Source organism: Lolium rigidum, chromosome 1 (genome assembly GCF_022539505.1).
Source record: "Lolium rigidum isolate FL_2022 chromosome 1, APGP_CSIRO_Lrig_0.1, whole genome shotgun sequence".
In the NCBI taxonomy this organism is placed as follows: Eukaryota; Viridiplantae; Streptophyta; class Magnoliopsida; order Poales; family Poaceae; genus Lolium; species Lolium rigidum.
This window is the reverse complement of record NC_061508.1, coordinates 333,370,254-333,395,127: the sequence shown is the minus strand read 5'-3', so window position 1 is coordinate 333,395,127 and position 24,874 is coordinate 333,370,254. Positions and strand designations below refer to the sequence as shown.

The 24,874-nt window shown below is 42.2% G+C and overlaps 2 protein-coding genes across 2 annotated transcripts; one reads left to right on the top strand and one right to left on the bottom strand.

Annotated features, from left to right (window-relative positions):
* Window positions 1-8,595: 8,595 nt before the first annotated feature.
* On the top strand, window positions 8,596-12,587 carry LOC124700044 (fructose-1,6-bisphosphatase, chloroplastic-like). Its single transcript, XM_047232245.1, has 3 exons — window positions 8,596-8,974; window positions 10,203-10,599; window positions 12,078-12,587. The coding sequence occupies exons 1-3, from the start codon at window positions 8,606-8,608 to the stop codon at window positions 12,476-12,478; spliced, it is 1,167 nt and encodes a 388-aa protein (XP_047088201.1). The 5' UTR covers window positions 8,596-8,605; the 3' UTR covers window positions 12,479-12,587.
* Window positions 12,588-12,992: 405 nt separating this feature from the next.
* LOC124700033 (receptor-like cytosolic serine/threonine-protein kinase RBK1) lies at window positions 12,993-17,764 on the bottom strand. The gene is made up of 9 exons (XM_047232237.1): window positions 17,269-17,764; window positions 17,046-17,102; window positions 15,563-16,141; window positions 14,899-15,153; window positions 14,343-14,497; window positions 14,157-14,236; window positions 13,909-14,044; window positions 13,561-13,710; window positions 12,993-13,483 (listed from the first exon to the last, which is right to left on the bottom strand). The coding sequence occupies exons 1-9, from the start codon at window positions 17,282-17,284 to the stop codon at window positions 13,322-13,324; spliced, it is 1,590 nt and encodes a 529-aa protein (XP_047088193.1). The 5' UTR covers window positions 17,285-17,764; the 3' UTR covers window positions 12,993-13,321.
* Between the last annotated feature and the right edge of the window lie 7,110 nt (window positions 17,765-24,874).

Genomic DNA, 24,874 nt, shown 5'->3' with positions numbered 1-24,874 from the left:
CAAGTGAATCATATAGCAAAGACTTTTCATGAATAGCACTTCAAGACAAGCATCAATAAGTCTTGCATAAGAGTTAACTCATAAAGCAATAATTCATAGTAAAAGCATTGAAGCAACACAAAGGAAGATTAAGTTTCAGCGGTTGCTTTCAACTTGTAACATGTATATCTCATGGATATTGTCAACATAGAGTAATATAATAAGTGCAATATGCAAGTATGTAGGAATCAATGCACAGTTCACACAAGTGTTTGCTTCTTGAGGTGGAGAGAAATAGGTGAACCGACTCAACAATGAAAGTAAAAGAATGGTCCTCCATAGAGGAAAAGCATCGATTGCTATATTTGTGCTAGAGCTTTGATTTTGAAAACATGAAACAATTTTGTCAACGGTAGTAATAAAGCATATGTATCATGTAAATTATATCTTACAAGTTGCAAGCCTCATGCATAGTATACTAATAGTGCCCGCACCTTGTCCTAATTAGCTTGGACTACCGGATCATCACAATGCACATGTTTTAACCAAGTGTCACAAAGGGGTACCTCTATGCCGCTCTGTACAAAGGTCTAAGGAGAAAGCTCGCATTGGATTTCTCGCTATTGATTATTCTCAACTTAGACATCCATACCGGGACAACATAGACAACGGATAATGGACTCCTCTTTTATGCATAAGCATGTAACAACAATTAATAATTTTCTCATATGAGATTGAGGATATATGTCCAAAACTGAAACTTCCACCATGGATCATGGCTTTAGTTAGCGGCCCAATGTTCTTCTCTAACAATATGCATGCTTAACCATAAGGTGGTAGATCGCTCTTACTTCAGACAAGACGAACATGCATAGCAACTCACATGAAATTCAACAAAGAGTAGTTGATGGCGTCCCCAAGTGAACATGGTTATCGCACAACAAGCAACTTAATAAGAGATAAAGTGCATAAGTACATATTCAATACCACAATAGTTTTTAAGCTATTTGTCCCATGAGCTATATATTGCAAAGGTGAATGATGGAATTTTAAAGGTAGCACTCAAGCAATTTACTTTGGAATGGCGGAAAATACCATGTATTAGGTAGGTATGGTGGACACAAATGGCATAGTGGTTGGCTCAAGTATTTTGGATGCATGAGAGGTATTCCCTCTCGATACAAGGTTTAGGCTAGCAAGGCTTATTTGAGACAAACACAAGGATGAACCGGTGCAGCAAAACTCACATAAAAGACATATTGTAAACATTATAAGACTCTACACCGTCTTCCTTGTTGTTCAAACTCAATACTAGAAATTATCTAGACCTTAGAGAAACCAAATATGCAAACCAAATTTTAGCATGCTCTATGTATTTCTTCATTAATGGGTGCAAAGCATATGATGCAATAGCTTAAACATGAGCACAACAATTGCCAAGTATCACATTACCCAAGACATTTATAGCAATTACTACATGTATCATTTTCCAATTCCAACCATATAACAATTTAACGAAGAAGAAACTTCGCCATGAATACTATGAGTAGAGCCTAAGGACATACTTGTCCATATGCTACAGCGGAGCGTGTCTCTCTCCCACACAATGAATGCTAGGATCCATTTTATTCAAACAAAACAAAAACAAAAACAAACCGACGCTCCAAGCAAAGCACATAAGATGTGATGGAATAAAAATATAGTTTCGGGGGAGGAACCTGATAATGTTGTCGATGAAGAAGGGGATGCCTTGGGCATCCCCAAGCTTAGACGCTTGAGTCTTCTTAGAATATGCAGGGGTGAACCACCGGGGCATCCCCAAGCTTAGAGCTTTCACTCTCCTTGATCATGTTGTATCATCTCCTCTCTTGATCCTTGAAAACTTCCTCCACACCAAACTTAGAACAACTCATTAGAGGGTTAGCGACAATAAAAATTAACATGTTCAGAGGTGACACAATCATTCTTAACACTTCTGGACATTGCATAAAGCTACTGGACATTAATGGATCAAAGAAATTCATCCAACATAGCAAAAGAGGCAATGCGAAATAAAAGGCAGAATCTGTCAAAAACAGAACAGTTCGTATTGACGAATTTTATCGAGGCACCAGACTTGCTCAAATGAAAATGCTCAAATTGAATGAAAGTTGCGTACATATCTGAGGATCACTCACGTAAATTGACATAATTTTCTGAGTTACCTACAGAGAAAACAGCCCAGATTTGTGACAGCAAAGAAATCTGTTTCTGCGCAGTAATCCAAATCTAGTATGAACTTTACTATCAACGACTTTACTTGGCACAACAAAACACTAAACTAAGATAAGGAGAGGTTGCTACAGTAGTAAACAACTTCCAAGACACAAAATAAAAACAAAGTACTGTAGGTAAAAACCATGGGTTGTCTCCCATAAGCGCTTTTCTTTAACGCCTTTCAGCTAGGCGCAGAAAGTGTGTATCAAGTATTATCGGAGGTTGGTGCATCTTCAGCGGGGTATGGAGTTTTCTCAACCAGGCACAGTATATTAGATATATAAGTTTTAGCATCTCCCTTTTCATTAGTCTTGGGCTTGCTACTCTCATCAAACAAATTTTCGGGAACAAGCCAAGCATAGTTATTTTCTAGTGCATCATTCATAGCTAAGAGTTTACATGGTATTGGTGCTTTGATCTCCCCACCATCATCAATATTATTAGTGTATCTTATTCTATCCATGTCCATCTTTTCAAGGAGACTAACAAAATTGGTATAAGAACCAAGCATATTAAATTTAGCAAAGACCTTTCTAGCCTCCCTTGCTAGACCACCAAATTCTCTAAGAAGGGTTTCTAAAACAAAATCTTTCTTTTCCCCTTCTTCCATATCACCAAGTGTGAGAAACATGTGTTGGATTATAGGATTGAGATTAACAAATTTAGTTTCCAACATGCGAACTAAAGCAGACAGCAGCAATTTCATAAGTAGGAGCAAGGTCTACCAAGTGTCTATCCTCAAAATCGTCAATGGTACTAACATGGTTGAAAAATTCCTCTATATTATTTCTCCCAACTATAGACCCACGTCCTACCGGTATGTCTTTCGTGGTAAAATTAAAAGGAAACATGATGAATCAAGTAAAGTAAATGCAAGTAACTAATTTTTTTGTGTTTTTAATATAGCAAACAAGATAGCAAATAAAGTAAAACTAGCAACTAATTTTTTTGTATTTTGATTTAGTGCAGCAAACAAAGTAGTAAATAAAACTAAGCAAGACAAAAACAAAGTAAAGAGATTGGGATGTGGAGACTCCCCTTGCAGGCGTGTCTTGATCTCCTCAGCAACGGCGCCGTAAAAAGAGCTTGATGGCGTGTAACTCACACGTTCGTTGGGAACCCCAAGAGGAAGGTATGATGCGCACAGCAGCAAGTTTTCCCTCGGAAAGAAACCAAGGTTTATCGAACCAGGAGGAGCCAAGAAGCACGTTGAAGGTTGATGGCGGCGGGATGTAGTGCGGTGCAACACCAGGGATTCCGGCGCCAACGTGGAACCCGCACAACACAACCAAAGTACTTTGCCCCAACGAAACAGATGAGGTTGTCAATCTCACCGGCTTGCTGTAACAAAGGATTAGATGTATAGTGTGGATGATGATTGTTTGCGGAAAACAAGTATAACAAGTATTGCGATAGATTGTATTTCAAGTATAGAGAATTGAACCGGGGTCCACAGTTCACTAGAGGTGTCTCTCCCATAAGATAAACAAGCATGTTGGGTGAACAAATTACAGCTTGGGCAATTGACAAATAAAGAGGGCATGACCATGCACATACATATTATGATGAGTATTGTGAGATTTAATTGGGCATTACGACAAAGTACATAGACCGCTATCCAAGCATGCATCTATGCCTAAAAAGTCCACCTTCAGAGTTATCATCCGAACCCCTCCAAGTATTAAGTTGCTAACAATAGACAATTGCATTAAGTATTGCGCGTAATGTAATCAGTAACTACATCCTTGAACATAGCACCAATGTTTTATCCCTAGTGGCAACAAGCACATCCATAATCTTAGAGATTTCTGTCACTTCCCAGCATTCACGGAGACATGAACCCACTATCGAGCATAAATACTCCCTCTTGGAGTTACAAGCATCTACTTGGCCAGAGCATCTACTAGTAACGGAGAGCATGCAAGATCATAAACAACACATAGACATAACTTTGATAAGCAACATAACAAGTATTCTCTATTCATCGGATCCCAACAAACGCAACATATAGAATTACGGATAGATGATCTTGATCATGTTAGGCAGCTCACAAGATCCGACAATGAAGCACAATGGGGAGAAGACAACCATCTAGCTACTGCTATGGACCCATAGTCCAGGGGTAGACTACTCACACATCACTCCGGAGGCGACCATGGCGGCGTAGAATCCTCCGGGAGATGATTCCCCTCTCCGGCAGGGTGCCGGAGGCGATCTCCTGAATCCCCCGAGATGGGATCGGCGGCGGCGGCGTCTCTGGAAGGTTTTCCGTATCGTGGCTCTCGGTACTGGGGGTTTCGCGACGGAGGCTTTAAGTAGGCGGAAGGGCAGGTCAGGAGGCGGCACGAGGGGCCCACACCACAGGGCCGCGCGGCCAAGGGCCAGGCCGCGCCGCCCTAGGGTGTCGCCACCTCGTGGCCCCACTTCGTCTCCTCTTCGGTCTTCTGGAAGCTTCGTGGCAAAATAGGACCCTGGGGCATTGATTTCGTCCAATTCCGAGAATATTTCGTTACTAGGATTTCTGAAACCAAAAACAGCTAGAAACGACAGAATCGGCACTTCGGCATCTTGTTAATAGGTTAGTTCCAGAAAATGCACGAATATGACATAAAGTGTGCATAAAACATGTAGATAACATCAATAATGTGGCATGGAACATAAGAAATTATCGATACGTTGGAGACGTATCAGTGAGTGACGGAGTGGGGAAGAGAGGAGAGCAGCAGGTAAAGCGGGTGGGTGAGTACGATGGAGGTTCGAATGGAAGGCACAGGTGTGAGCAAAGAGATGTGTGTTTAGGTGAACTTAGGTGGGCTTGATGTGTCGGTCTGGCTTGGCTGGGGCCTTACTGGGCTAGACCGGTTGGGGATGCTGCTTCCCCCTTTTATTTTAAGAAAACACTTTTATTTTATTTTAGTGTGTTTTAAACCTTTTTCCAAATAACAATCAGTACATAAAATAGGTTAGAAAAGAATATTTTAAATTTTAAATAAAAGAGGTAATAGTTTAGAGACAAAATTTCATAAAGTTTGACTGACTATATTTAAAAATATATTAGTTTCCACAATAACAAATGCATATAATATGAACATTTATCTCATGATGATTCTGTTAACATTGAATTTATGTAGTAGATGTTGACATTATTTTCTATATATTTGGTCAAAGTTTTAAAGTTTAACTTTGATAAAATTAATATGCATCCTAATTTTGGATGGAGGGAGTACTTGAGAATATGGCAAGGAGTGATCACCTAACTTTTTTTAGTTTACCTTGAATGTAACTAAATACACATTTCCAGTTCAGCGCCGAAACATCCCGCCTCACCGAAACCTCTCGCATCCCAATTTTGTACACTGCAAAATACGCCATGTACCCCTTATCCAGAACACCACTACACTATCTATTAGTAAGGGTGTGACCTATGTATTCTCTCATGATCAATGTATCCTTCCATTTGCTGGTAGATCATTGGAAATACTCCCGAACGATATATTTTCTCCTACGATCACATGTTTTAATGTTTTCTGGGTTAATATTTGAAAGTTAATTTTTCCATGGTTCTGCATATCAACATTAAAGTTTATCTGAGTAATAAATACTATTGAGCGATTAGTGCTACCTAACGTTTCACCAACATTAGATATACTCATATTCATGAACACTAGAATCCATATAATTGTAAGATACAATATTAGCGAAACGTTAGATCAGATATCAACAATAAGTCTATAGTACTGATTACTTCGAAACTAGTGTATTTATGAATAAAGATAAACTTTAATGCAAACGATTTGAGTCAGACACATTAATATTATGCACAACCATGGGCGAAATAAACATAAGTATATATAGTGGAGAAAACATTAATCATGATAGAAAAGATATGAAGCAATATAGATTGTTAACTTATTTATTGGCACGCTATATAAACATAAGAAAAGCATCCCCAGTAAGCTGTAGAACATAAGGACCCTGTAGCTTTTGGCAATGGCGTCTTTCAACAGAACCACATGGATACAATTCATAGCGATTCTGTTGGTGTTCCTAACCATTACCCAAACATGTGATGCGGGTAGGCACGTACATCTTTACCTTTATCTTCACATGCAGTTTCACATTTTTTTGTATCGCTTTTCTAAACTATTTGTGGTGCTCTGGTTTTGCTGAGATATTGCATTTTTGTCCCTCACAGGTACCGTAAAGACTTGCATTGGGAGACCAAAATGCTCAATTAGTGAATGCAAACAGTTCTGTGCAAACCAAGTTGGTTTTGACGTAGGAAAAAGCTCATGTGAAGAATATTATGGGAGCCCATTATGTTGCTGTCGAACAGATTCTCCAAAATAATGTTCATGCAAGCAAAGTGCAAATAACTATATGTATCTCCTCGTGGTATAATAAAATTCAATAAACTGTAATACTTGTTGTTTTCTTGGAGTACAAAAATGAATACACATTGAATATGTTAGAGATATTCGACGATCATTGATCGAACCAGAACTCACATAGACCTTTCAGATGTGAGTAATGCATAAGTAGAATATATATTGTATTGTTGACGCATGAAGACATTTGCTTTGGGATCTTTGTGCAAGGCTTGTTGTTTTAGTTGGAAAAAAAGGTTTTCCATGATCTCAAGATGCAGCAGGTCCGGATCGATCCATTGACCCGCTGGACCGAACCTTCTTTTTGGCACCAATAGGGTAGTGGGTCGGCCCGTAAAATTTTGTCCAACAAGGGTAATATCCCTTAGAACCTTGGGTCGAACCGGACCTACTCTTAGCTCTTTCTTCTCCACGTGAGCAAGCCGCCACGAGAGAGGGGAAAGGCGCCGACATGGGTGGTGCTCACAGTTGGGTTGCGCGAGCTCGTCGGAGTAGATCCAACATTACAGATGCACAAGCATACTTAACCACACACACCGGATTAAGCACATGCATCGGATCCGAACATGAAACAAGTAGCGGTTGTAAGGTAGGAGAGTAAAAGCACATACATCGCGACGGGAAGGTCGCATCGGCAGCAGAGCACCACCACCATGGCCATCGTTGATGTCGCCCATGCTGTAGTCAAATTTGTTGAGGAAGCGATCGAACCGGCGAAGAAGAACACAAACAGCGCAGCCGAGCAGGTCACGCCGAGACGCTCCCCAGAAATCTTATCGCCCGCCTCCCGGTGGAAGATCTCGACGGACAGGTTTCGGACCCAACCGCGTTGGAAGCTAGGGACACACGTCGAGCATGCACATGAGGCTTCCTTGATCGAGTGTATCTCGAGCTCGAACTCGAACTTGAGTCACGAAACGCGACGTGTGTGACGAGACGAGGCGGGGCGGGCGACGGAGGAGTGCGCGAGGGCTCCTTCTATTCTTACTCACTTGGAAGGACTAGAAGAACAACCCTTATATACCACTTCAACTTCCTACCAACTAACAATGTGGGACTAAACTTTGTCCCCCAAGACTGTCCCCAGGCTGCTAACATGATGGGCGTTGAGATTTCATGAATTGTAAGCTACATAGGCTGTGAGCTGCAACCCATCTACATCTAACAGGAGGCACTCGCACCCTAGGTTCTGAGTACGTGGGCTTAGAGCTCGTCGGAGTTTCGGAGTAGAGCTTAGACATCCCGCCTCCCCGAAATTTCCTCGTTGCCGCCCACTTCTGATGCAACTTTTGCGACTAACTCAGTCCAGCAACAACTGGAGGGCCAAAACTGGGTTTACCCATGACCCTGCCCAAGCAGGTGCGGATCAAACCTTGGACCTACAATCCTGTTACAGGTTTAGCGGGACAATAACAGGACCAAGCCGGGTCGTTCCATTTTCATCTTGATGATGATCCAAATATTAAGATTAAAATATGACACAACTCTCTCACAACCATTTTTTCTTCCATATCTCTCATGTAAAAAAACAAACAATTTTCTTCGCATTTCTGGAAAATGCGGTTTATTGTGGGAGCCTACGGAGGGAAATCGAGAACCAACCTCAGGTTGGATGGTTCGGAGGATGGTTGTTCCCCTAGCTCACCAGAGTTTAAACCCCATGTTTGACATCTGTGTGTCTCTGAATATTCAATCACTGGGAGGCGACGTTCTCGTCGATAGCGAGCCGTCTGTGGTGACTTCATCAATTTCAAGATTCAATCCATCGGCTCAGTCTTCCGGATGTTCTCAAAGGAATAGGGTGTACGTGTGTGTATGTGTATGCGCGTGTACGTGAACCTCTGCATGTGTACTGCGTTTCTCAAAAGAAAGAAAAACTACAGAGGAAATTCATTGTACACGTGTCCACATTCTCATATGTTTTCCCCAATCCCGAGTCGTGAGTCGTGAGGAAGTCATCCAGCGCCACGGGTGGCCAAACTATGCCGTTATCCTCTGTGTCTCTCCGCCCTCCACCGGCTCTCCCGCCAACTTCAAACCGCCACCGCCACCCGCCGCCGCCCGTCTCCCACCTCCCGCGGCTCACACGCCGCCGCAGCGTCCTCCTCGCACGCGCGGGCGCCGCGGACATGGCCGCGGCCTCGCCATCGGCCCCGACGCTGCTCGAGTACATGGGCCGGGCCGGCACGCCCGCCGACCTCGCCGTCCTCGTCGCCCACATCCAGGGCGCCTGCAAGAGCATCGCCGCGCTCGCGGCGTCCCCGGACCTGTCGCGGGCGAAGGCGCCGGGCAGCGGGGCAGAGGCGGTGGCCGCCGGGCGGGACGCGCCCAAGCCGCTCGACGAATTGTCGGTGCGTGCCTACCATGTTCCGCGGGGTTTTCTTTTGTTTCCTGCGTCAGTTCCGGCGTCTACTAAATGAGTTTCGCGACGATTTGTGTTGCTCGATGAGAACTGAAACCGTACAAATTCATCAAGCCGTGGGAACAAATAGGGGCGCTACATCCTCTCTCTGAAATGAAGAACAAGACAGATGCTCCCTCAAAACAAAAAAGAACAAGACAGATGCAGTTGGAGATTGACCAGTACAGGCGTCTATTCTGCGAAATCTGCATACCTGGCCTTCTTCCATGGCACGAGCACCGCCGATTATGCAGAGTTGCTATGGGGGAATTGGGTGCCGTTGAAGGACAAGCTGTTCCTATGGCTGGTATTACGCAGCCGCTGCTGGACTGGACATCGTCTTGCACATAGGGACTCCACCAGGACCCAGCCTATGCCCACTATGCGATCAGGCATTCACCATTTCCCCATATCATGGTTCAGTGCCCTTTTGCGAGATCAGTGTGGTTAAAAACTCTCAGGGCACACGGCTTGCAAGGCTTCACCCCCAACATAGATGACAACCTCTTAAGCTAGTGGTGTAGTTTATAGAGATGCCAAACAAAGAAATCGAGACTTCATCTGGTGACGCTTGGAGTGAGTTGCTGCCGAAAGCTTTGGCTAGAGCGAAACAATAGTGTTTTTGATCGCAAAGTATGGCCGATCTGGCGGCCTGTATTCTAGTTCTAGCGAAATTTTCCTTGTGGACACATGCTAGGCGTGTGGTAGGTAGTAGTCCTTAGTGTTTTGCGGCAGACATTGCTGCGCTTTCGCAGATGTATGCAACAATCTTGTAAATACTTTCACCAATCTTAATGAAAAGACATGCAACCTTTTGCATATTATTGTAAAAAAGAACTGAAGCCGTAAGAACTGCAGGTTTGGAGACCTGCGGTATTGCTGAGTTCAGTTATGTAGACTTTGGATTGGGGAGGCAGTTACATATGCTTCGTTAAATGCTTTTTGTATTAGATTTTTCTTGCTTCTTAAGTTTCTGCTAGTAGACTTTGCTTGAATTCATGAACTCTATCTCGTACCTCAGGAATGCCGATCAGTTTGCACTGTATGTGTTGCTCTCGCAGCTGCTTACTGTAAAGAGTACCTTCTGTTTGCTCTTATTGTATATCTGATGGAAGTTTTATGAATTTTGGCATGATAATACTTTCAACTAACCTGACTGCAACTTTGTTTTAAATCAGAATGAGATCATCTTGTCGTCACTGCAAAGTTCGGGAAAAGTTGCAGTGGTAGCGTCTGAAGAAAATGATCTCCCTGTCTGGATGTGCGATGATGGTCCCTATGTTGTTGTCACAGACCCGCTTGATGGTTCTCGCAACATTGAGGTCTCCATCCCCACCGGGACAATATTTGGGATATACAATAGGCTGGTGGAACTTGACAATCTTCCCGTAGAGGAAAGAGCTCAGCTAAATTCTCTGCAAAGTGGAACTCGTATGGTCGCTGCTGGTTACATCCTGTATTCATCTGCCACCATCTTTTGTATCAGCTTCGGTGCAGGAACCCATGCCTTCACCTTGGATCGGTCGACGGGAGAATTTATTCTGACACATCCTTCCATCCAAATACCCCCTAGAGGTAACTAAGATGTATATATGTAGTTCTTGCAATAGAAAAAAAAAGAGACGAATAACAGATCTTACTGATTTTCATTGTTTATCAAATCTTTATTGGTTGTTAACTACCTAGTTCCAGTTGCACTAGCAGAACAAACTATTAAGTATGTCTTTTTGATTTGTAGGGTTCATTTGACAAAGAATATGAGTTACTTTAGAAGATGCTATAGAATAACTTCCTTATCATAAAACTGAAATATTTTTTGAGCTGAAAACTGTAGGGGAGGCCCCGACAGAATTTTTTTATTTAAAAAGATAAAATATGTACAAGAGGAGAAGAAAGGAGGGAATGTACAAAAAGGCCTAGCCCTGAGCATAACCCAAAGAGAACTATAAAGCGTCTAGCCAGGCTAAGAGAGGGATTTTTAGGTCGTCCTTCATTCTGTAAGAAAGAAGGAAGAGGTCCCTCTTAAAAGAACATGACCAAACTCTAATAGAAGGCATTACATTGTCAAAGATAAGTGCATTCCGTCGCTCCCATAAATTCCAGGTGGCAGTGCCAAACACTTCAAAGAAGAAAGGCTTCCTAAAATTTCCTCGTGCAGTAGCAATCATCTCCGGGAGTTCCAGGTTGTCTACTTGTCTTCAAGAGTGATGTCAATGGATTGCCAACAACTTTTGCTGAAAATATAGCTCCAGAAGAGATGGTCCCTGGTTTCTAACAAACCATCATCGCAGAGGCGGCATATTCCGTTGTCGTTGAGTGAAAAGCTTTTCCTTATAAGCATATCTTTGGCGCTTAGGCAGTCGTTAGCGAGAAGCCAGAAGAAAGATTTAATCTTGGGGGTGCACTTTGATTTCCAGATCCATGAAGAGAAGGTTGGAGCCTGAATGTGTTCAAAGGTTAGCTTATAAACCTTGTTGGCGGAGAAATGAGTGCCCCAACTATAAAACCATAAGTCATTTCCATCAGCATTCTGAGTGGATCTGGTCTTGTATATAAGGTAATTGAATTCATGGAAATCCTCGAAGGCTTGGTTGGACAGCGGGAGATGGAAAGCATCAATAGGGTCGTCCAATTCAAGAATATTCTTCACTGAAGCCAACTTATTAATAGCGAAGGACTGTATCCTAGGGAACCTTGCCACGAGGACATCCGAAGTCCAATTGTCGCTCCAAAGAGTTCAGTGTCACCAGTAGCAATCGCGCATGAGGCAATCCTCTTGAACTTCGAACAAAGCTTGACAATGTCCCTCCACCAAAAAGAGCTTGAAATATTAGAGGCTTGTGGAGTGGAATTATTATAGCTCTTCCAAATTAGATGGACCCAGGGAATGTTCTCCCCTAAAACTGAAATATGAACAACATACTTTACTATACTGCTGCTGTGCTTCATTCTTTGTAGCTGCCTTTAGGTATGTAGTATCCCTGTAAGTTAAGAATGCATGCTTTAGCAATTGGTTTTATCTTCTCAAAATCTGCAATTGCATACTATGCCAGGACAGATATATTCAGTGAATGATGCACGATATTTCGACTGGCCTGAGGGCCTAAGGAAGTACATTGACACGATCAGACAAGGCAAGGGGCAGCATCCGAAGAAATACTCAGCCCGGTATGTTTGCTCACTGGTCGCTGATTTTCATCGGACACTCATCTATGGTGGAGTCGCAATGAACCCAAGGGATCACCTTCGGTTGGTTTATGAGGCAAATCCTCTTAGTTTCCTTGCCGAGCAGGCTGGGGGTCGAGGCTCAGATGGCAAGGCCAAAATCCTTTCCATTCAGCCTGTGAAGCTGCACCAGAGGCTGCCATTGTTTCTCGGAAGCATGGAGGACATGCTTGAGTTAGAAAGCTATGGAGATGTCCAGCAGAAGGTCAATCCTGGATATGAAGTTTAGTGTGACAAAGTAGGTAAAATCTTCAGTTATTGTAGCATACAATGAGGTAACAAATGTATGTATGGCAAGTCTATATTTGCAATAACAATGTTGTCTGTGTCTTGTTTTCTTTGCTTTCTTACCTACGTGGTTGTAGAGAGCACACGCAGGAATTTTCTATAGTTCAGTGTGAAAACGAAAGATGCAATATGAGTTTTCTCATCTGCATGCTTCTTTTTGTTTTATAAAATATACTTCCATATTTGGCCAGAAATAAAGGTAACGTGCTATAGTATTTCTTTTTTGGGTGGGCTTTGCACTAACATCGTGTTCCACAAATGATTAAAGAAAGGGACGCAGACAGAAGACACCAAAATGGACAAGAGGCACCAGCGGCCAGTGTTCAACATTCATCGCTTCAGGTAAGGACTAACCCTTAGCAGATCTGTGAGCTGGAATGATAACCAATGTTTATGCAATGACTGAGCTTACCCATCAAACATAAGTGCTGAAAGCCTAAACTGACAAAAAGAAAAGCTCACAACAAGGACACATGAATTAACCCTGCACGTGATCAAATACATACATTCTTCTATTCCTAAACATTTTCCCATCTGAGGAATAATGATATGCTGTCACTAGGGCAGCAGCACTTGACACAAGGTCCTGGTCATACAGATCATGGTATCACAGCCTACAATAAGGATTGGAAGCCAAACTGACACCTTAAATCATCAACCAGGAAGTATTGATCCCTCACTTCTGTCCATACAATCTTTGAGCATCTCTCGAAAGCGGGAGGATCACAATGTAGGCAGTGACAATGTACAAAAAATGACAAAATCTGTCCAAAGCCAACTAGATTTACTGCTCCAAGGCAAGCTGTTTGTGCTTGTCCAGATCATTGAGGTAACTTGTGCGAGTGTAATCTTCTGAATCACAGGAGTCAAACATAGGGGGCTTCGTGGGTTTAGGCTTCCCCATCAGTTCAAGTGATTCTCTGTCTCCCTTCAAGAAACGGACCACCTGCAACCAACACATCACTTCATCAATTTGCAATGCCCATTTTGCACATGAAGCAATAGAGACGCCAAGTCACTCACCGATCTCATGCTAGGCCGCAAGTTTGAGCTGTGGTGAATGCACATCGATGCCACTGCTAGGGTGAGTGCCATCTCTTCTGGGTCATATCCAGCATCAAGAGAAGGATCCACTAGTCCCTTCATGTTGTTCGACTCGAGCAGCGGTTTTGCCTTTGAAATAATCAAGAACAGATTATGAGCTAAAAGGGTTCCAGAAGTACGTAACTGTCCTGCTTTATGCTTTCAATGCACATTCACTTAAAATTGAACTGTCGGTTTGCTATAACTATATGATCAAACAATAATATTCAGTGAGCTGATTGGAATCTACTTGACGTGAAGTATATCAAATCAATCTGCTATACTCACCCATATCACTAGGCTTTGTCTGGAAGAGTCCACCGCTTTCCGCCCTGTCACTAGTTCAAGAAGCAATACTCCATATGCAAATACGTCGGTCTTCTCATTTATGATCCCATGCATGAAGTACTCTGGAGCCATATACCTGTAAAATCAAAGTTGGAATAAAAATGAAACATTGTTTTGGTTTACTCGGAAGTATGATATCATTTTGAACATGAAGCAGTAGTCGGGACTCGGGAACATATCAAACTCACCCAAATGTGCCTTCAATGGGGAACACAACCTGATGGGTGCATTTATCAGGAAGCCATTTCGCAAGGCCAAAATCTGAAATCTGTGCAACAAGGGAGCATGAAATTTGTCAGTTTACATCGTCAGGACTCAGGAATAGTAGAATGGCGTGGGGCTAGTGTATAACAGACTAATAGTAGAATACGTACCTGAGGTTGATACTCTTCAGTTAAAAGAATATTTGAAGCCTTGATGTCTCTGTGAATGATGTGCCGATGACAACCTTCATGTAAATAAAATAGCCCTTCAGCGATTCCAAGTGCAATACTGAACCGGGCCTTCCACCTGAGGGCTCCCTTTGCACCTGATCAGCCAAGCAACATTATGTCACTAGATTGACGGCACCTTAAGTACAATTATTTACACCGTCCTTTACATTAGATAAGAGTGATTCTTCTGACATGCATATATTTTAAACTTTAGCATATGTGATCCAGAAGCAACTCAAAAAAAAAAAACACTACACGAAGTGATGATGCGATATTTATAAATAGTATGCAGAAATGCAAATTACGACCTTATGTGGTCTTAAAATGCACTCAATAGGAAGCAGCATTTAAGATATTTTCTAGATGTTTATGCTGAATTGGCATACATGTCATGAGATTTCCCTCCCTCTTTTTTTTGGAACTATGATGTAAACTATGCCACCAAGAAATCTCAACCATGACATTCATTGCCTAACAAATTGTTAGAGGGCTGTACCATGGAGAACAGAAGCCAAGCTTCCATGTGGTGAGAATTGAAGAACCAAGTGCAAGCCACCTTCCACACTGAACCCCAAGAGCTGTGCCGCATTTGGGTGGTTAACATGTGCTATAATTCCAAGCTCAGATAGGAAGTCGCTAATCCTGTCCTCTTTGTTACCACCTTTTGTTAGTCTCTTCACTGCCACAAACTGTCCATCAGCAAGCTGTCCTCTGTACACCTCAGCATGCCCTCCCTTTCCGATCAAATTATCTAGTAATATAATATCAGGTATTCAGGTGTCAAGCAAAAATGTTCAGATACAATGCAGATACAGAAAACTAATTCTGGCCAAGAACTGTACTTGTCTTACAACATACAGGGACTATTAGATTTCCATATTATATTGTAAAAATATTAGAGGTACCACAATCCAGAAAAGTGGACACGTAAAGAAACTAGCATAGAGTAATAACAGCAGCCAGTAACAACCATGATTAACCTAAGGTACAGTTCATGATTAGGACCTCAAACCCTCTTTCCTGTTGAAAGCACATCACTCCAATTATGCATCCTTAGCTTTATGTTAAAGCTACATCCCACAAGTTTTGCAATGATAGTGACAGAGTCTAATAATTAAGTCACTGAATTACATCAACATAGAAGTTAGTGTGCATGTTACCTGAACTAAATCTGTCAGTTGCAGCACAGAGCTCATCGTAGTCAAAGCTTCTCCATGATGGCCTCCACTTCTCAATTTCAGGGAAGATCTCTGGGGCAATGGCACTGCAGTCTATCTGGTTCCTACCACTCCGGATCCTCCCCAGGTACCTTTTAAGCCCGGAGCTCTTGGATCTCTGAGGGAATGTCACTGCTCTAGCCATCAACTTCTTCCTCGACAGTATTAGTCCACCGACCAGATTTCTCCAGTGCAAACTGCGGCTGGGCTCTGCTGTCTGCTCAGCGGAGGAGTTCTCGTCAGAGTCCACGCTACCCGATACCGATATGTCCAATACAGCACGTGGAGAGCTCTGGTCGATGCACTCAGAGTTGTCGTAGTTGCTTCCCTTGGAATCCATTTCAGGCACCTCTTTGACACCTCCGTCAGAACCAGCACATTGGTTGCTGCTGTCACTGCTGTGCCCCTCACTGGGATCTTCACTTGGCGCAGGGGCAGCGGTTACTGACCCACTGTTGTCGCAATCCTCGTCAGCCTGTTCGCTGGGGCTTCTCTTGCTCTCTTCTTGCTCCACTCCTTGCACTAAGCAGAGCAAATCAAGATTTACAGTTAGGCAACAAAAGTGAAGCCCTTTGCATGAACAAATCAACTACCTACTCAAGAACAAGACAAAGCGCAATGCCGCGAACCGTAAGGAACACATCGTTATCACATATAGGCTCTATTCTATTCCATCGTGATCCATGATAGGAGGAGGTTTGTGCTTGTCCGGTTTGCCATGAAAACCACATGCTGCCGCTGAGAGGTGTTCTCATGCAGAGATATGCATCCCCAACAAATTGACATCTGCACCACCCCTGCAACCTTCCAAAACTGATGCTCTCCTTCTGCCTACCACGTCCAAAGGCTTAAATTAACCCATGCAGACATCTAAGATGGCATATTTGAAACAGGTGAGGTGGGTGCAGATAGACAAATATAGATGTCCACTTCAGAGATTTTGGTAGGGGAGGAGAAAATTGGAGGAATTTGACAACCTATCAGTTTCTTATGTGGAGTGATATAAAAGATAGCTGAACCTGAAGTATTAAACGGTTACAAACATGGTCAGAATCCCCAAATTGACATCAACGATCTCTCCTCAAGAAGTCTAAACTCTGGGTCAGCCCAACCTAAAGTATTAAATGGTTACAAACATGGTCAGAATCCCCAAGCTGACATCAACAATCTCTTCAAAAAAGACTTACAACTCTTGGTCAGTCCTTGGAAGCTGGAACACGTGTGGCAACACAGACTAAAGTCCAGAATTCGAAATGAGAATCTCCATTTTAATTGCTGAAATTTGGTTGCTAAAAAAAGAGATTTTTTTTGCATCTGCCCAATGGAGCAGGAAAACGAAGCAAATGAGGAAACAAATGATGAGCAAAGATTCTGCTTTCTCTCACGCAGGTGGAGATAGGGAAAGCAATCGGCAACCAGGGCTCACCTTCCTCGTCAGAAGCAGGACGGCGGAAATCCTCTGCCCTCTCTCCTCCCCCGGCCTCTGCAGATTCAAGCAGGAAATACTCCTTCAGCTTCGTCATCGCCAACAATTTCTTGCCACTCCCCTCCTCCGCATCCCCGAATGGATGCAGGCAAGGAGAAGTGAAAAGGGGAAGCAAGTAGTAATTTTTACCAGAATCTGGTAGAGAGAGGAGGAAGAAGAATACCTTCCTTGGAGGCCATTATATCCTCTACCGCTCGCTGCAAGGACTTTTCTTTCGGAGACAGCGACGAGCTTGACGAAACTCACCGAGGCTACCTTCCGCTGATACTTTCTTGCATTGAAGAGACTACCAACACTGCTTGTTGTTGGCGAATCACCAGAGAGGAAACGAGGGAGGGAGAAAGATGGAAGCAAACACGACTAGCAGCAGGTTAGGCAGGCAGGGGAGGCAGTACTTCTTTCTCGGAGCTCTGTCTGCGCACGGCGACCAAGAAATGGAGGATGGGGGCAACCAGTAGTAAATAAGAGAGAGGATTGAAGGTACTGTAGGCCGGTGTAGAGAGAGAGAGAGGGGAGGGGTGGCGGTTCTTTTGAAACTTGGGAGTGTTTCCCTCTCCGCTGCAGATATTCCTCCCTTCTCTCAAAAGAAGAGAACAATGTGGAGAGAGGCCTAGAGAGAGAGAGAGAGTGGGGGAGTGCAGGGAGGGGACAGAGAGGCGATGAACAATGAGTCTCTGGTGCAACTTTATGTAATGACCTCCTTGGACCTGTAGGGGCCCTACACATTGCAAGCCAAGCCAAGGCTAGAGAATAAAATGGCATAAATTATTGGCACAAAGAAAAGAGCTTTGTACTAATGGAATGGTTCTGTCATGGTCTCATGGAGTGATGCAGGAGGCTGAGAGGGGAGGAGATGTGAGAGTTGGTGGTGGAAAGAATAATTATAATTGGATCTTGATGTGCTTGTCTTCTTTCTGATCAGTAAATATTTGGTGCATGGATTAGATGTTGCTGTTAGTGTTAGGGGGCAGGGCAATTGAGGTGATGGTGTGGTTCGCCGCTGTGCAATTAGGAACAAAGATTAGACTTTGGTGCATGGCTTACTTTTCTCCATATTGGATCAAGTAGGGTTTGGCAGTTGGAGGGTGATGTCTTGCCTGTGGTCTGCGGAGTCCTTCCTACCGTATCCATTTTTCTTGGTCTATTCTGCAACTAGTACTTCTAAATTTTAATATGAGTTCCGGGAGATCCGGTGGTGTCACTGAGCTACAGATGCACTCCACTTCGCATGGGTAGCATTGGTAGCACATGCATTGAGATGAACAATGTGAAAATGCATGCCCTGATCTGGTGTAAAAGCGGCAATGGCCGGTTGGCAAGATTCATGGATCATGCTTCGCTCCATGTCGTGGTGGCAATAAAGGTTCAGCTCAAAAGGTCGCACAAAAGGGGTCCCTTTGCCCAGGGGATCATTGCGACGCCGCTTGTGTGTTAAGGACTCTGGACCAATGTTTTCGATTTATTGTTCATTAAGAGATTGTTTGTTGTTACAGAAATTTAACAGTTAGGGTCTCTTTGACTTGAAAGATTCTGTAGGAATTATCAAGAATTTATATGCTGGAGAGGTTACTTTATAGTGGTTGTTTTATTTGTATCATTGTATGATTGAATCTCATATGCTTTTTAAAAAAGGATTTTACATAAAGGATCTCTTTGATTTAACGGATTTTGTTAGGAGTTTTTTAGAATTTAAATCCCAAAAAAAAATTCTAGAGTAGCTGCTATTTGATTTGTAGGATTGAATCTTGTATGCACTTTTAGTAAGAAATAATTTTATTTGCAATGCATGTAACATCTACTGAGACCTCTTGGGTAAGAATATTTTTGTTTTAAATTATGGAATCAAACAAACTTTGTTGTGTATGATGTGAGATTGGGATAACCTTAGCTGAGAGTAATCACCATCCCGAATTTTCTTTTTTTACACATGCCACATAAAAAATTTCTTCCCTGAAAACTTATATGTGAACAAAGTATGTTTTGATATGCACGCGGAATTTATTTTGATGTTTTCACATTTTTACATTGTGTTTTTATACATTTCTTTATAACACTATGTTCATATGCACATATGAGCCAAAAAAAACCATCTCCCCTTTAAAGCACATATTAAGGTAAATAGATTTTACTTGCTGTAAAATTTGTTATCGCACCTGAAATAACCCCGCTTCAATACTATCAGCACCTGGAAAAAAAAATCATCTCACATGGACAAAATAACCACATTCCAGTTAAATATGCCTAGTGCGGATTTCGTTTAGCTTCGGCCTTCCAGATGGTGCGCTTCATCTGCAGGGGACCTAAGAAAAAAAACTTGATGATTTTTTATAAAAAGGTTAGTGGAATTTTCGTAGAAAAGATAACTTTTTTTTACATTCGTAGAAAAGATAACTTGATAACAAGACAAGTTTCTCGAATAAAATTTCAGAAATAAAACACTGAATCATCTTTTTTTATCTATCGATACAGTGAATCTGTACCCTAGAAATCCAGTTTCCTTTTCGCTTCGTGGAGACGTACCGGCCGTTAAGTCTAGCTAACCTAGTAGACACTACACGAATTTTCTTTTTTATCTATCGATACACGAATGGCTGGTACTCTTGGGGAAGTTCAAATTTCAGACATTCGAAGCTGTTGTGCAGATCCGAGCATTGATTCAGTTTTATCCCCACACAAGACACAACATTAACTACTGCTAGCCTCGTGTGCGGCGGGCGCAAGTGCACCAAAGAGCATAGCAGCATCGTATCCAATCCACCTTGGACACGGGACGATTGCATCGTGGCAACGTTCACATCCCGATCCATCCCTAATCGACCCTGATCATTGATTGTAAGTAGGTGCGGGTGCACCATACTATTTTGTACTATGTCCCACTTTCAAATTTCCAAAGAAATGTAAAATAAATCATGGGTCTATGTTATGTTATATCTTGTGCGCCTGTAAAGTTTTATTTAAAAATATAACAATATCTGACTTACACAAAAGATAACGAATAATTTCTAAATAGCATGAGATAATATTCATTTATGTCTTCTATTTTTTCGCACAGATCACAAATGATCATATTTTGAGATAAAATTTTACGGGTGTATACTAAGGGTAGAGTCAGCGGCTTTGTAAAAGTAGACCACGGGCAAGTTAGGACGAGTCATTCTTGCAAACTTGACAAGGACAAAGCATAGTTCTGGAATTTGGCTCAGTGGACCTGATGTTGTTCTTCAGGAGACCGCATTCAGGTTTTCTGTAATCCTGGCTGCTTGATAAAGATCTATTTGGAAGTGGTATTTTGGGACATGGAAGAATACGGTTCCTTATATTTTGAAATGCATCTTACATATATTTTGAATTTTAAAAATAGAAACAAAAATTCGTGCGTATAACTTCACGTGCTACACGTTCACAAATTCATTTCATAAAAAATCGACTTGTCATATGAAATCTATAAAAAAAATACAAAGTTCAGTGCTAAAAATAATGCTTTTCACAAGATAAATTTCCGCTTTTTTCATAGACCACAAAAATTATTGGTTTTTCATGAAACTTAATGAACACACATATATTATAGAGATGTACATGTAGATTTTTTGTCAAAAAACTTCAACACTTCGAAATATGATTTTTTTGGTAGAGAGAGCATACACATCCCAGAGGTGAATTGAATTTCTCCTATTTTCTACACAAAATAAAAAATAGCATAAACAATGCTTATGGTTTAGTTCACATTTTTTTAAAATGTTAGAAGCTCGATATCTAATATAATAATGTCCGAGCACAACTAGCGGTGGAATATTCTCATATCGATTTTCAAATGAGAGCAAGTACAATAAATTCTAGTCAGCTAGCTACAAAGATTAGAATAATATATTGTTGCCTAGTTGGAGGATAGAGAGAAGAAGAGAGAAAAGGAGTGGTCTAATGCAAGTGCCAGCTCTAGCACGTGCTCCTATATACTTTGTGAGAGTAAATGGTGGGTCATCCATTAATAAAGTAGTACAATTGTATAGCTCATATTGTACATGTTAATTCTAGATTGACTATAGGTGACATGACACTTAGTTTATAGTCAACCGTTGACTCTACTATTGAACTTGTTCTTATGCCATCAAAGCTTGTCCAGGTTGCTATAGCTGATTTACCGGTAGGGGTTGATCCCACGGAGCTCTGGCGGAATCATCAGGTGGGACCGAATGTGCTGAAAGTTCTTTTTTTTTTAGATGATGTGCTGAAAGTTCTTGAATGAATGGTTAGCAGAACCGGGAGTGGTTGCCGCTCTACTCCTGCGTAAACAGGTTGCCACTTGCCACGCGTGCAAATGTCATAAGACCGTCTGCGTAGATTACGTATGTATTGTGTCCCTAGACCCTAGTTCTACTTTAGCTGACCTGAACACTTATTATCTTGGCAATGACATGAACGGGATGAGTGCAAAGAGTAGAGTCGGTGAACTGAATCCCCATCGCCCGTTAATTCAGTTCCTGCAACGCACTCGTCAGTGGTCAACCGGACTGACTGAATATCTCTTCCACTACGAGCAGGGTAGGGCATGACTACGAGAGGGAAGTCCAAGCCAAACCAGGGCTAGAGAATAAAATGGAATACATTATTGCCACGGAGAAAAAAACTTTGTACTAATGGAATGGTTCTCATGCTCTCATGGAGTGATGCAGGAAAAGAGATATCAGAGTTGGTGGTGGAAAGAATACTGGTTTTTTTTTATTTGTATGTCTTACCCATCTCAGTAAATTCCCGGTGCATGGTTTAGATGTTTTTGTTAGTGTTATATTATGGGCAGGGAAATCAAGATGATGGTGTGGTGCCCCTGTACGGTTACGGATAAAAATATCACTCCCTTCGATCCATAATAAGTACCTTAAATTTAGTACAAAGTTAGTATAACATTTTATTAAATCTCGGCACTTATTGTGGATTGGAGTGAGTAAGTTTTGTCTGTGTTGGATCAAGTTGAGTTTGGCAATTTGGAGGTTGATGCATTGCCTTTGTTTTGTGGAGTCTTTCCTAACAAATCAGTTTTCTTGTTCTATTCTGCCACTAGTAGTATTTTAAAAAATTAGTGTCTGGGAAACCTGGTGCTATCTCACTAAGCTAGAGATACACTCCATATTTTCTAAACAGACGCAAAAGCTTGGTCCTAATCTATTAATTAAGAAGAAGAGAATTATCCAGTTAAGTAACAAAAAGCCGGATGAAAACCGTTACACACGCGAACTAGTCCAAAGTATGGGACTCCCTAACTGTAAACACAAAACAACCAACACTCTCAACCAGCTACGACTGCAAATTCTATCTATAAAGATAAAACCCTGTCGAACAGAGATCTTGGACATGGCAACCTAAAAGATGAGAATCATCATTAGTCGGTTGCCTCCACCTCCCTTGCGGCACCCCTCTTCTTTCTTATACTTCTAAGGTACTCCTTCACCTTTTTGATTTTGCCCATCGTAGCCTTGTCCAACAGGAGGCTCGCAATCTCTTCGCTAGATCCAGAGTTAGAATCCTTCAAACTAAAGAGTAGCTTGCAAAGCTCTTCTCAAAGAGCGCCTTTGCGTTAGGTGTCACAGCAGTCGTATCATTAACCTTGTCGCCATGGCCAATGAGGTCAAGTGGTTGTCCAAGATCCACTAGTGGTGTTGTATATACCACCGTGGAGGCCCCAAGAAATTCCACATGCTGCTACACCATCGATAGAGGAGGAGAGGGTGAGGGCTCCCCACACAGCTCTTTAAGCTCATGCATGATCTGTATCACATGAGCCATGATCACAACGATGTCCTCGCACTCAGAGACAATCAACATGTCGTGTTGTAGTGATGTAGTGATGGGTTAACATGTCATGTTGTAGTGATGGGCTAGACCTGACACAAGGAGTGTAAAAAACCAAAAATGTTCCACAACCACAGACTCATCCTCCTTCCCTTGGGTCTTATCAACAATGGCTTCAATGTCAGCCTTCGATATCATCTCAGCAACGCATTATCATCCACAACCACGGATGATTTCTGCTCATAGGAAGCACATAAGTCCACACACTCGAATGAACCCACCTGGTGTTGGTGCCAGGTGCTGAGATAGCAAAGGCATAGCATGCAATTTTCCTAGAGCATGTTCCGCTCTAACGAAAACCCTCAGACCACATGCATGGCAGTCATGAAGCTTGGAGCAAAGCAACACGACCTCCTCCAGGAGTACATGCTGCATATGCACCCGGAAAGCATCATTGGTGGGAGCAGGATCGGATGTAGCAGAATGAAGTGTTGTAGACTCATGGGTGTGTGGCATAACTCAACAGAAACGAGCGACATGGCCATAATGGATGCAATTTGTGCACCAGATTGGATTCCTACAGGAGCGAACATGGGGACCTTTTGAGAGGCACCAAAAGCGTCGGCCCCCGATGCATGTAAAATGCATCTACGTTCTTTGTCGTTTATTGTGTTATATTTCGACATATTTGCATCTTATATACCGTTAGAATCATGTTTTACATTGATTTCGGAAATTTTCAAATTATTCCCTTTATTTTGGTTCTTACTTTGTTTGGCAGAAAAACCCTCCTATTTGTATTTTGGACTTTGAGGGAGCTTCGGGACTCCAAAACGGTGAGTTCATAAATAACTCTTTAGAATTTTTGAGACGAAGCCAATGAGATAAAGTGGGCCACCATAAGCTCAATAGTCTGTCCATGAGTTTTGATGGCGCGTTGCGAGTATCAGGTCGCGCCACCTACCCTCCTTGCCACCTTAGCTATCCGATGGCCTCAAAATTTCGCGTACGGGTATGTTTTTACCTAAATCCCTTTACATATATACCATATGGTGGTCTTCCTCTTGAAACACGGAGGCGGATAAAAAACCACATAAACAGATAGTATGCAGTCCACCACCGACGAAGATTGGAGGGGGGGAACTGCTGCTAGAGTCACCCCGGGTGGCTCCACCCTCCTCCAGCGTGGTCAACGTCAACATCTACATCTACATCAATACCGCCTTCATATAATCTATCTCCGTGCTCTAATCTCTTGGAAAACATGATGGTGAGTGCAAGCTATTATTTTCTCATGATATATTGTATATCTATGTCCAGATTTGAGTAGTGACTTATTCATAGCTATGGTGATAGATTTTTTTATGGTTGCTTACAAGTTTGTTATCTTCTATGAATGTCTTATGTACTGATTATGAGCACACACATAGGTTAGGAGAATTCATAAGGTTCTCACCGTTTCGTGTGTTTATAGGTTACGGATGAACAAAGATGACAAATCAATGGGGATAAACTAATAGCAACCAAAAAATTTACTGCGGTGTTTGGATATTATGTTTTAATAACTCCCATGCATGCACATAAACGGCCTTAAAACCCATCACTAGGGTTGTATTTGCTCGTGCTGGATACGTTCCTAAGTGGGCAGATCCGCATGTTTTCCACATGGTGTTTTCTCGACAGATTCTGTCTTTTGTTGCAAAAGTAGCTATTTTGAGTTTCTAATTCATTTTTTTTGGGTCCTTTGACTTTTTGAGAATGTTAGACAGTTGAGCCACACTCTCTGAACGTATGAAACCAATTTGTATTTGTGTCTTGATCACATCAAAGGAATCATATGTATACCACTAATGTTACCCCTCCTCTCCCCCCCTCCCCAAGAAAAGAAACGAGAGAAATTTTGTGTTGAAGTCTTTTCACAAGGAATGAAGAAACGACCAACAAGGAGTCACCCCCAGATGATGAAAAACATAAGCTTGTGGCTT

Bases quoted from the DNA above. Each gene is read 5' to 3' on its own strand.
- LOC124700044 (XM_047232245.1), top strand. From the start codon at position 8,606: ATGCCGTTATCCTCTGTGTCTCTCCGCCCTCCACCGGCTCTCCCGCCA. The intron at 8,975-10,202 runs GTGCGTGCCTAC...GTTTTAAATCAG, and splicing joins AGCCGCTCGACGAATTGTCG to AATGAGATCATCTTGTCGTC. The intron at 10,600-12,077 runs GTAACTAAGATG...ATACTATGCCAG, and splicing joins CATCCAAATACCCCCTAGAG to GACAGATATATTCAGTGAAT.
- LOC124700033 (XM_047232237.1), bottom strand. The intron at 14,045-14,156 runs GTGAGTTTGATA...TTGATTTTACAG, and splicing joins CCCATTGAAGGCACATTTGG to GTATATGGCTCCAGAGTACT. The intron at 13,711-13,908 runs GTGAGTATAGCA...ATTATTTCAAAG, and splicing joins GACAAAGCCTAGTGATATGG to GCAAAACCGCTGCTCGAGTC.